A 12265-nucleotide genomic window follows, 5' to 3' on the forward strand; every position below is an offset into this window, starting at 1 on the left:
GTGTATCAGTCCTTTTGTGTCTAGATGGTCTGTTTCCATGGAGTCACCCATCACCTCTGGTTTCTGCCGTCTTTTTGTGTCCTCTTCTGCATAGATCCCTGAGCCTTGAGGTAAGGGTTTGATAAAGACACCCATTTAGGATTGATCTCTGATCTTGGCCTCTGGCCCTACCAACATTTAGGGTAGGTCTTTCTACCTCATTTAATTTAATCTAGTAACTTCCTCACAGATAAACCTAGAGCTTTGTCTTATAGATGACCCTAGATCCATCAGGTTGACAGTATTAATGACTTTTATCCTGGTATATAGGGTTCATTGTCTTCTTTCTGTTCTCTCAAATATCTGTTCTGTAGCTATTGACACATAAAATTTATCCCAAAGTCTCTTTAGCAACATTCAAATCCTATTTTCAACACCCTTATATTGTCAATCTTCATATAAAAAAGTATTTTCAAACTTTTCATTTATAACATTATGTGAATATACCATATTTTTTGTTTGCTTTATGTTTTTTCCATTTTCACAGTAGACATAGTGCTAGGTAATATTAATTCATGAGACTCTCTGAGAACATGACTTGGAGTATGATGGTAGTCTGGGTCCTGTTCACTGAGTTATTTTCCTTTATTTTGAGGTATGCTATCCTATTCATTCAAATGTTGCCTATAGGTGTTGTCCTGTTCACCCGCATACTACTTACACATGCTCTCTCATTCACTCACATGCTGCCCACATTTCATTTGACTCGTGTTCTTTGGCATGTGTTGTCTTTGTTAGACCAGGGAATAAGCTGACTCGAACTGGCCCACATGGGTCTTCCTTGCATTTCGAGTCTTTGTTGCTCCTCCTGACACTTCTTTGGGTAGAAGACAAGACTGTGAAGGGGAGGCAGGCCACCCTGTAGGCCGTCAAGGAGGGAATGAGCTGGCATGGGAACCTTTGCTTTGGGTTGCCATCATGAAGAGTACTCTAAGCTGAGAGAGAGCTCTTTAGGAATTTGTTGCTGGAGGGCTTCTCTCCAGGTTCCACCAAGCCCTGCAGTCCCACAATCCACGTATAAAATAATCACTCAGACGCTTCTATTACTTATAAACTGTATGGCTGTGGCAGGCTTCTTGCTAACTGTTCTTATCTTAAATTAACCCATTTCTATAAATCTATATCTTGCCACGCCACTTGTGGCTTACTGGTGTCTTTACATGCTGCTTGTCCTGGCCATGGCTGCAATGTCTCCCTCCTTCTTCCTGTTTCCCCAATTCTCCTCTCTCCTTGTCCCACCTATACTTCCTGCCTGGTCACTGGCCATCAGTGTTTTATTTATATAGAGTGATATCCACAGCACTTCCCCTTTTCTTCTCTTTTTTTTAAAAAGGAAGGTTTTAACTTTAACATAGTAAAATTACATATAACAAAACAATTATCGGCCGGGCGGTGGTGGCGCACACCTTTAATCCCAGCACTTGGGAGGCAGAGCCAGGCGGATCTCTGTGAGTTCGAGGCCAGCCTGGGCTAAAAAGTGAGTTCCAGGAAAGGCGCAAAGCTACACAGAGAAACCCTGTCTCGAAAAAACCAAAAAAAAAAAAAAAAAAAACAATTATCAAGCAAGAATTACAGTTACAATATTAAAGAAGATGTCCTATCTATCTTATATTTGTGAGTTTAAGGTTTTATATCTAACTTATATTTTATCATAACTGAGGAAATTACAGCTATCTAGTCTTTAACCACATCAAAGACCTGAGAAGGAATATAATGGTACCTGAGAAATGGTAGATGGATACAAGCAACTTTCGGGAATCTTGCAAGAGTAGACCAAGACAGCTGGCAGCCTGGACAGTCACCTAATGTTTCTCAGCATTGTTGGTGCATTTAAATTGGCTACAGGCCTAGAGTATATGACAGACCATTTTCAGAATCAGGAATTCTGAAAGACCATCTTACTCTGTCTTGGCAGAGTACAGTGGTCACTTTCCTTGTGTCCCACTTGTCCAGAAAGGACAGCATTGCATTTGTACTGTCAGCCATCAAGGCAAGGGCAGTTCTTTGCCCAGTAGGCCATTTTGTGCCAAGAAGACAAACTTCCAAATGGAAATGTCTTAGAAGCCCAACATTCTCTTGGATCAAATGGGTGCAGCCAGGAGCAATTGTGTCTCATATCAAGAGAATTCTAAGTTATTTAAATGCCATATTCTCTAGGTCTATGAAGTGTTTGAAGATTACCTATCTATCTGAAATATATCTATGTACACCTAGAAGACTTAACTAACATAGCTACAAATATGATTATCATAGATGACTAATTATTAATCTATTTTTAATTATCCATTACAATTTTAAATGAGTTAAACATAATACCTCAAACAAGAATATATATATATATATATATATATGTGTGTATATATATATATATACAGTATAATAAAATTCACAAGTTTGTATCAATAAACTAAAATTTATACCAATGTAAAACATTTTAAACATAAACTAAGATCTATACCAATGTAAAACATTTTAAACAAGTTGTTCTTTAAAAGTAGGTTTATTAATCTACCCTTTTATCTTATCATCTCTATATCCTCCTATATATCTATATCATATCCCTTTTTGGTTTTTAGAAAGAGATCACATTTATAATCAACTGTTTTAAATAAAAATATTGGTTTTTCTCTGTCCCACACCAGAGGGCTCTTCTGATTTGGGACACAAGAATCTCTTAACCATTTTTTTTAAAGCAATATGTCTGGGTTTAGAGAAGGAGTGAGCCAATTCCACCTCTAAAGCCAACTTGGTATATATGGGAATTTGGGCGTAGCATCTCTTACTACTTCCTGCTGGAGGGGGACGCTGTATCTTATGGGGACGCAAAGAAAATTTTAGGCCTATGGGGTAGTCCGTGAGGCTGTATTGTGTGAACCAGTTGCCTTGAAACCGCTCTAGATGTTGGATCATCTGGGCCATGGTGTCATCGGATATCTTTCAGGAGGTCTTGGCTGGTGAAACCTGATATATCTTAATCTGGAACAAATCCACAGCCTCTGGCTTTCTGTGGAAACAAAAGCAAAAACTTTTTTCCAAAGCAACATATCCTTAAATCCAAATTTTGAAGTCAAGGTACCTTTAAAATATACATATTGGTTTAATTCAACATCTTTTTCGATCAAATTTTTTTTGCAGTTAAAAATCCCAAAGACAACACAATCCAGATTGTCTGTGTAATATTCATCTTTACGTGGCTTTTTTATATTAATTTATCTTTTTTTTGTCTCTTTTAAGCCTACGTATTGTGAATATTTCTTTAAACTGCAGTATTCTAAGACTAAACCAGCTCTGGGGCTGCTGGCTCCGCCCATTTCAGCTTACCAACATGGCGTTTTCCGCTAGTTCTGTGAGTCATCAAGTCTCAGAAATAGTGTGGCTAAGCTTTTATCAAAGCAGCATGTAGCCCCAGAAAACCTTTTTTTTTTTTTAATACTAGTAAAGACTAAATCTACCACACAGCGTAATGTGCCTCTGGCAGACGCCTCATTTTCGACATACTGCCAGTCAAACACACACACCAGGAACCCAACAGTGTTCAAACCTGCGTTTTGCGGCGTCTAGCTGCCCATATGAGACAAGAAGCAGGAACCTGGTTTTGGCTCTGTTTAGAATTGGTTATTAAATATTCTCAGGTTTAAGGTGGAAACTCGAGCCGTTGGGCGCCATTTGATGCTGGAGGACTTCTCTCCAGGTTCCACCAAGCCCCGCAGTCCCACAATCCACGTATAAAATAATCACTCAGACGCTTCTATTACTTATAAACTGTATGGCTGTGGCAGGCTTCTTGCTAAATGTTCTTATATCTTAAATTAACCCATTTCTATAAATCTATATCTTGCCACGCCGCTTGTGGCTTACTGGTGTCTTTACATGCTGCTTGTCCTGGCCATGGCTGCAGTGTCTCCCTCCTTCTTCCTGTTTCCCCAATTCTCCTCTCTCCTTGTCCTGCCTATACTTCCTGCCTGGTCACTGGCCATCAGTGTTTTATTTATATAGAGTGATATCCACAGCAGGAATTCCCTTCCTTTTTTATTGAATGCATTCCTTAAACTCCTTTCTCTACGTAGTTAGAGGTGGACATCTGGGGTCAGATCCAACCAGCTTTGGGTACTCCTGTACCAAGTCCCAGTGATGCTAGGGAGAGATTCCCGGAGCTTAGTCCCAGGGTTCATGAAACAATACCGCTCTGTGTACACAGAGGATGGGAATGGAGATGTGGTTAGGGATGGGCCCGGATGAACTGTTTGTCCCAAGGTCAAATACTTTTTAGCCATTTCAAACAAAAGAATAACATTTAATTTTAATGTTTATGCTTCAACTTACTCCTTCTGTTTACTCAATTCCTTTGCTTCCTATCTTCTTGGAGATTCTAAACTCCAATACCTTTTAAGGTTATATGATATTATAATACAAATATATTATTATCTGCAATTTATCATGCTTGTGGTGGAGTCTAGGGGTACATTCAGAAGCAAATCAACTATTTAATTAGAAAGCTCTTTGATGATTCCAATTTTCACTAACATAACCTTCAACTGTGGCTTTTCCCTTCTTGAAACCTTTATTTTTATTTATCTATTAAATTGTGGGAGTTCTGAACTCTTATTTGGTTGGTAAAGGTTACACATACAAATTTTACATTATCTTCATTAATCCATTCCATAAAGTTCAGAAGAAATACTGACACCCAGTGGATCATCCAGCCAGTCCACAAGCACAGAGAGAGGCCTGACATCTGCAGGCTGTAAGAGCTATGGCTTTGGGAAGAGCTCCACCATGTAGTGTGTGGTTCTTATCATCCAGCTTGGAGAAGACACAGCACTCTCTGCCCCCACTGTTGCCATTTTAAGTAATGTTTGTAGCAGAATTCATACCCAATAAACAAGTTAAGACCACAAAACTTGCTAAACCTATGAGTAATCTTTTAGAAAGTTTGTCTTCACCCAACTTTCTAAACTGTATTTAGGAGCATTTATTTATGTCACTAAATATCTCTATTTATATAGAAATAAATAAAGAAGCTATCATGGAACCCACAGAAATAAGATTAGGTTTTTAAGTCACTTCTACATTCATAACTGTATTGGAATAGACACTGCTTTATTTTGTCCTTATTTAATTGTCAGGGAAAACCATAAAAGTATGTACTTATGAGATTCTGTGTGATATTTTGGTACATGTTTACATAATGTAATGTTGATGTTAATTTAAACACAGCTGCATCTTCAAACACTTATCATTCCCTTTATTTTGGCTGAGAAAATTTTATTTTATAATCCGCTGTTATTTTTCCTGGCTTCTACTGAAATAATTAAAATTTACTTAGTGAAGTTTGAAAAGTCATACCACACAATTTTTTTACAATGAATCAGTTTGTGCCCACAAGTAGGAAAAAGTGTGATTTGCCAATATAAATGCACAATTATTGTTCCAGCTTGATGTATAGCTTTTAAGTAGTTAGGTATATGACAGGAAACCACTGTTTTTCATTGGACCCACCCTAGCAGAAGTCAGAGTCAGGCTTGTATCTGAGAAGACTCTAGTTTCTCAATAAACATGGCTGTCATGTTTCAATTTCACTACCCAGGGTTTAATCACAGGCTCTAAAAGCATGGGCAAAACTAACTTCTTATTCACATCAAAAGAGCCATAACATGTGTGTAAAAAAAGTAAACATGCTGCATACATACATTATCAGATAAAGTACTATTGATGTATCCAACCGTCTTATTAAATAAGAAACACAGAAACAATGTAAAAGAGAAAGCCAAGAGGTCAGAGCTCAGAGCTAAAATCTCACCCTTCCGCCTGCAGTGTCCCAGCTTCCCGAAAGATACCTATTTCCTGTCTGTTCATCTATTTATAGTATTTTGTTCTGCCTTCTCATTGGTTGTAAACCCAAACACATGACTGCCTCGTCACTGTCTGAATGTACAGGCCCCTAGGTCTTAAAGGCATATGTCTCCAATGCTGGCTGTATCCCTGAACACACAGAGATCTATGGGATTAAAGGCGTGTGCCACCACCGCCACACTCTTGCTATGGCTCTAATAGCTCTGACCCCCCGGGCAACTTTATTTATTAACATACAATCAAAATCACATTTCAGTACAATTAGATTACCACCAAAAAGTACAATAAAGAACATCCATCATTTCTTTATGGTCAAAGGTACTCATAAATCCCGGTTCCAAAATTTTCAACTGTATAGTGAATTTCTATCTATACTGTCCCTAGTGTGTGATACAGCAGGGACATTTATAGCTGACTATTACATATCCCACTCCCCCTCACTCTCCCCACCACTGCCCTACTACCATTTGCTTCCTAACATGCAAGAAAATTGGGGTTTTTCCTACTTCTTATTTAGTTAATACTTAGAATAATTACATGGTAATCAGAGAATATATTATGTGGAGCATATGCTGAAATGCATTATGGCTTAGCACATAATCATGTGTACAGATTTTCTGTGTATGATCAGAAAACATGTAAACATGAACTTTGCATTTTGTGTCCTCCTGTGCCTACATGTGTTCCATGTGCCAGGTTGGTCTATACTGTTGCTCATATATAATCCCAACTATTAGTTTATTTATTTATTTTTATTTTTGTTCCACCAAATACCATGTAGAAATCTTAAAAATAACCACTCTAAAAGGTGTAGTTGGGGGTTGGTGAGATGTCTCAGTAGTTAAGAGCACTTGCTACTTTTATGGACAATGATGGTTTAATTCCCAGCCCTCCCGGTTCACAACCATCTGTAACTCCAGTTCTAGGGGATCTGTCACCCTCTTCTGGCCTCTTTGGGTACTACAATCATAAGGTGCACATACATACATGTAATCATATACATTCATACATAAATAAAATAAAAATAAATGAACCTTTGACTTCATTTTGATATTATGACTTGGTACTGTCTGTGACTATGTAATTAGAAATCATGGTATTATCTGTATACATATTTAGTATGCTCATGTCACCACAGTGCACTGATGCTGTGTGTGTCTATGGCTTCTTGCCTTTTAAAGTCTACAGTTCCTGGAGACCAAGATAGCTGAACCATAATTCATCATCTGCTGGTGTTGCTATAATATCTTCACATTTACATTCATCCTTTTTTAATCCTCTTGAAACTTGAATATTTTAAGAAAATGGTGCATTTTAAAAATCCTTGCTATCTCACATACCTTAGGTTTAGCTTTATTTTTCAAAATTTATTTGGGGGAACAAATTACTGATGTACCGGGACACAAGCCCTCAACATACCGTGTTTAGTTTCTCTGTCCCTTGCCTCACTGAAGTGTCTTTTTACACTTTTTTTTTAAAAATTTTGTTTTGTGTTGTATTATAAACCAGTTGGCCATTTTATTAACTGTTTTTTTTTCTTTTTATGAATTTGGAGGGTGTGCATTTTTTATTAGATGTCCTAAAATTTCCCACATCTCTTAATTTGTTTAACTAGATTTTCCTTTTAGAGCGATTTTAGATGCATAGCAACACCGAGCACAATGCACAGGGGTTCTCTTACACCCCTGCACCCCCAGTATAGAGTGGCACATTAGCTCTAGTCCATAAACATATACTGGGACGCCACTGTCATCCAAAGCACAGTTCCTGTTAGGATTTGCTCTTGGTTGCTTTTCTGTGTTTCTAAACCATTCCTCCTCCCCTTCCTCCTGCCTCTCAGTTTTGGTTGTCAGTCCTGGAGATTGCACCCAGGACCTCATGCATGCTAGGCAAGCATTCTCCTACCAAGTTACATCTGAACCTTCTTTCTGGGGTCATTTTCATCTCTGCCTTTTCTTAAATTACATTTGTATCACTATGTTGAGGATCCCGTACAATGCATTCTGACAGCATTGATCCCTTTCCCCTGTCCCCCCAGAGTCACCCCCTCTTACCTCGCTATCTACCCAACTTCCAGTCATTGTCATCTTCTTCTGCTCCTCTTCCTCATCTACTCCACTTTTGGGGGCAGAGGTAGGGCCTGCCCCGGAGTGTGCTGACCTGCTGGGGGTCACGCCATTAAAGAAACTGACTCTCCTTCCTTTATATTTTTCTAAATTCTTACTACCTCATCAATGTCTATAAAGAAAATGTTCTATTTTTAGTACTTTCATGGATTGAGGATGTTGTTTTGTAAAAGCTTCATGCTAGCTGCTGTTGAAGACCTCTGTTACTAGCAATAGAAGAAGCTAGACTTGCTGTTCAATCATTTCTATCTGAAACTGCACATTTACTGTTTGTTATTAGTATTATTATTTTACCCCAAGCCACAACTTTGTCCTCTCAGATTTGGAGTGTTTGTAAGCACTGACAGTATTTCAAATGCTCTGATATAATGTTCATAAGATACTTATTATTCTGACATTAGTTCAAATGTGCCCACTCACCCCATTCTGAAGCTAAGCTGTATCAAGCAGAAATTCCACAGCATTTGGTTTTTCTTTGATTTCCTTGAACAATGATTTTATGGAAGCTAAAGAGAATTATACATTTGAACAAACACCATTTTCTTACCTTGATTTCTGCTTTCTGGGGTGTCTACCTCTGCCTGCGTGTTTTGTCTTCACACGTGTAAGCTTTTCTTTGTATTTTTGGAACTGTCAATCTTGCTACTGGACTATGTACTAAGAGCAGTGGCTCCTCTGCTCTTCATATGTTTGTGCTTTCCAGTTTCTGTTGGTTGCAGATGATTAGAAGAGAAAGGAGCACTTGAGATTGCAAAGGATCCAGGATAAATTTATTACTTAGACTCAGGGGTGAAGAACAAAGGCAAAAGATGAACTCTGCCCCTATCATGTTTTTATTCATACTTCTGCTATTTATTTGCCAACATCTCACAGCTACAATTTCTTTCTCATTTCATTCCAAAGCTGGATTTAAAATGTTTTTCCTGCTCTGACATCCTCCTTATTCCATATCCTCCTGTAGTCTCCCAGACTCCATTCTCCTATTTCTGCAGCCACCCTTCTTCCCCTCCACCCTTCTTCCCTTCCCTTCCACCCTTCTTCCCCTCCACCCTTCCCTTCCCCTCCACCCTTCTTCCCTTCCACCCTTCCCTTCCCTCCCACCCTCCCTTCCCTTCCACCCTTCCCTTCCACCCTTCCCTTCCCCTCCACCCTTCTTCCCTTCCACCCTTCCCTTCCCTTCCCCCCTCCCTTCCCTTCCACCCTTCCCTTCCACCCTTCCCTTCCACCCTTCCCTTCCACCCTTCCCTTCCACCCTTCCCTTCCCTTCCACCCTTCCCTTCCCTTCCACCCTTCTTCCCTTCCACCCTTCCCTTCCCTTCCACCCTCCCTTCCCTTCCACCCTTCCCTTCCACCCTTCCCTTCCACCCTTCCCTTCCACCCTTCCCTTCTCTTCCCTTCCCCCCTTCCCTTCCCTTCTTATTTCCAGTAAGATATTTAACCCACCTCCTGTGGAAGGTCTCCTATCAGATTTTACTTGCTGTTTTAACATTAGCTCCACAATCATGATCAACACTGCTTGAATTTACCAACTCTGTTAGTCTGTTAGTGTTCTCTTCTTTCCTTCCTTCCTTCCTTCCTTCCTTCCTTCCTTCCTTCCTTCCTTCCTTCCTTCCTCCCTCTCTCTCTCTCTCTTTCTTTCTCTCTTTCTTTCTTTTGACAAAATACTTGATGGAAGTGTCTTAAGGGAGGAAGGCTTACACTTTTGAGGTTACAGTCCATCATGGTGGGAAAGACACAGTAGCGGGAGAACAGAGAGGTGGTAGGTCACATGGTCCCTGCAGTCAGGGAGCAGAGAGAGATGAATGGATGCAGTACCCATAGGGTTTTCAGCTCATTCCCCTCTTCAATTCAGCCTGGGAACCCAGCCTGTGTTCAGTGTGGGTGTTCCCTCTGCTCCTTCCACAGACATGATGACAATGAAGGTTGACCATTATATATAACTTCCCAGGAAGACAGGTTCATATGGTAAAAGCTAGATAAAATTTGTGGCAAATAAAATATTCAGACCAGATGCAATGGCATTCCATTGTAATTCTGTTACATGGGAGTCTGAGGCTGGAGGATAACAGCAAGTTTGAGACCAGCCTGGGCTACATAGTGAGTACAACACCAGTCTGGGATATGTGGCTAAATCCTTTCTGAAAAGGAAAGAAGAAAGGGGAGAGGGGAAGAAAGAGGAAAGAGGGGGAAGGATGGAGTAATGGAGGAAAGGAGGGAGGGATAGAGGGAGGGAGGGAGGGAGGGAGGGAGGGAGAAAGGAAGGAAGGAAGGAAGGAGGGAAGGAAGGAAGGAAGGAAGGAAGGAAGGAAGGAAGGAAGGAAGGAAGGAAGGAAGGAAGGAAGGAAGGAGAGAGACAGACTGGAGTGTGACAAGATCCTTGGTCCTCAGTAGAGTTCCTGTGCTCTCTTGTAGATTTCTCCATCGTGGTTGGTGTGCTCTTCCCCCTGGCAGTCATATTTGTGGTGGTTGCTATAGTGATCCGGCACCAAAGTGCCAGAAGGAAGCAGAAGAGAGTTCAGAGGTAAGCCTTCATGTTCTTTGGGGGATCCTTTAACCTCTACTGCATTTGACATTGGATTCTATGACTTAATCCTTCAGGTTTAATTTTATTTTACTTCAAATATTAAGAAAAGCTCACAGGTATGTTTTTCATCGATCAGAGGCTAGGTGTCCCTTTGACTAGGCAATCTCTCCCAGCCAGATACACATCTTTTTCTCCTTGGAGTGGCTATTTTTGTAATTAATAACAACAGTGACAGTGGGCCTTATTATTAAATATTTTTGCATTTACTATAAGAATAGAAGAGAGCACATTTATTGATTGACAGTTGTCTAGGATTGCTCTGAGGCTTTTCTATCATCTCACTTAATCTTTGAGAGGACTTCATGCCGCAGCTGTAGTCTTCCTGCTCTCTGGATGAAACATGACTTCTACGTCTCTTAAAGCTATGGAACTCACTTTTAATGGGAGACAGAAAGGTTACCAAAGGCCTCTGCATTCTTCCAGAGTGAGAAGTTGAGGCTTGATTGGCACGCAGATCCTTCCTCTTACAAACGCCATCTTAACACAGCAAGATTATTTTCCATCTTTTCCAAGACTAACTTATTTTGGTGGAACTTATTTCCTACAGAATGACTCTTAGGGAAATACTTAGTGAGTCAAAAATAATAAAATGTCATAATTTAGATAAAAGTTGGCTTAACATCATCATGATTAGGGATCAAGGAACAAAAAGAAAATGTGTAGTAGTAGTTACAAATCACAGGGTAATAATGGTCGATAACTTGCAACTAACAGCTGAGCAGTGTGCTGGGAGAAGACAGAAGCCTGGTAGTGGAGCATGGAACAGTGAGCAGAGGAAGTTGTCCACCCTCTGTTGAGTCTTTCCAGCATGTTGGTGGTGCTGTGTAGTTTACAGGACCTGTTTTCACTTACAGGCCACCGTCCACCACAGATGCCAAGCTGCATAAGCAGACGTGTAAACCCCAAAAGGGGAAGGCAGTTCAACCCCAGGAGGTGAGTTCAGGTTTGGACTGTTTTTTTGTGAGGGCCCAAGTTTATGATTTACTCCCTTCTTATATTATTCTGACCATGTGTCTGCCATTTGGGCACAGCAGTGCCTACCCCACATCAGCCGATAGCAAGGGCTGTGAGCTCTATGCTCATGTACACAGTCAACTTCCCCTAGTGTTTTGTTAACACAAAAAAAGCCCTTGATGAAAGGGCTCGTGAAACACAAAGAGAATAAAGGAAAGAAAGGTTGACAGCTTCTCCCTCCCTGCCTTCCCTGTCCCTCCCTGTCCCTCTCCCCTACCTATCCCCCTGCACACTCCCTCTCACTCTGTCCACTTTGACTCATTAATTACTACTCCTGGTAAACTCCTCTATACATAAAATGATGTGTATGTTTGTATGATCAACCATGTAACATGCATGACACTTACAGCCCTTGCCATGTCTTATGTGTTTAGGGCTTTGAGCTGAAGCAGATCGATAGCATAGCATCAGTACTGATGGTGGTGACACTTCCCTGGAAGGGCTGGGGAGATTCTCCTATAAATGCTACAACTGGGTTGCTGGGGTCTCTTCTGCTGGCTGTGCTTCGGCATCTGGTACTTTTGGTGTAAAGTTGGACTTCTTTATTTTAGATGAGTCAGATGAAGAAGCTCCACGTGTCTGATCCGCCCATGGAAGAGAATGAGCCTCCACCAAATGTTGTGAGTTAGCAACTTCTCTTCTCTTTCAT

At 40.4% G+C, this 12265-nt stretch overlaps 1 protein-coding gene across 6 annotated transcripts in view; it reads left to right on the forward strand.

Moving 5' to 3' along the window:
- LOC114702671 (disintegrin and metalloproteinase domain-containing protein 28) overlaps positions 1-12265 on the forward strand; it is a 98145-nt gene that overhangs the window by 45683 nt on the left and 40197 nt on the right. For 4 of the 6 annotated variants that reach the window (XM_037208426.1, XM_028883168.2, XM_037208427.1 and 1 more), the window contains 3 exons: positions 10431-10539; positions 11457-11535; positions 12168-12236. In XM_037208426.1, the coding sequence (XP_037064321.1) occupies positions 10431-10539; positions 11457-11535; positions 12168-12236 (257 nt within the window). Of the gene's footprint in view, positions 1-4706; positions 4940-10430; positions 10540-11456; positions 11536-12167; positions 12237-12265 lie in introns of those variants that run through there. The other 2 variants (XM_037208429.1, XM_037208428.1) reach the window with 2 other exon arrangements.

The sequence above is a fragment of the Peromyscus leucopus genome, chromosome 9, assembly GCF_004664715.2.
Source record: "Peromyscus leucopus breed LL Stock chromosome 9, UCI_PerLeu_2.1, whole genome shotgun sequence".
NCBI classification, from domain to species: domain Eukaryota; kingdom Metazoa; phylum Chordata; class Mammalia; order Rodentia; family Cricetidae; genus Peromyscus; species Peromyscus leucopus.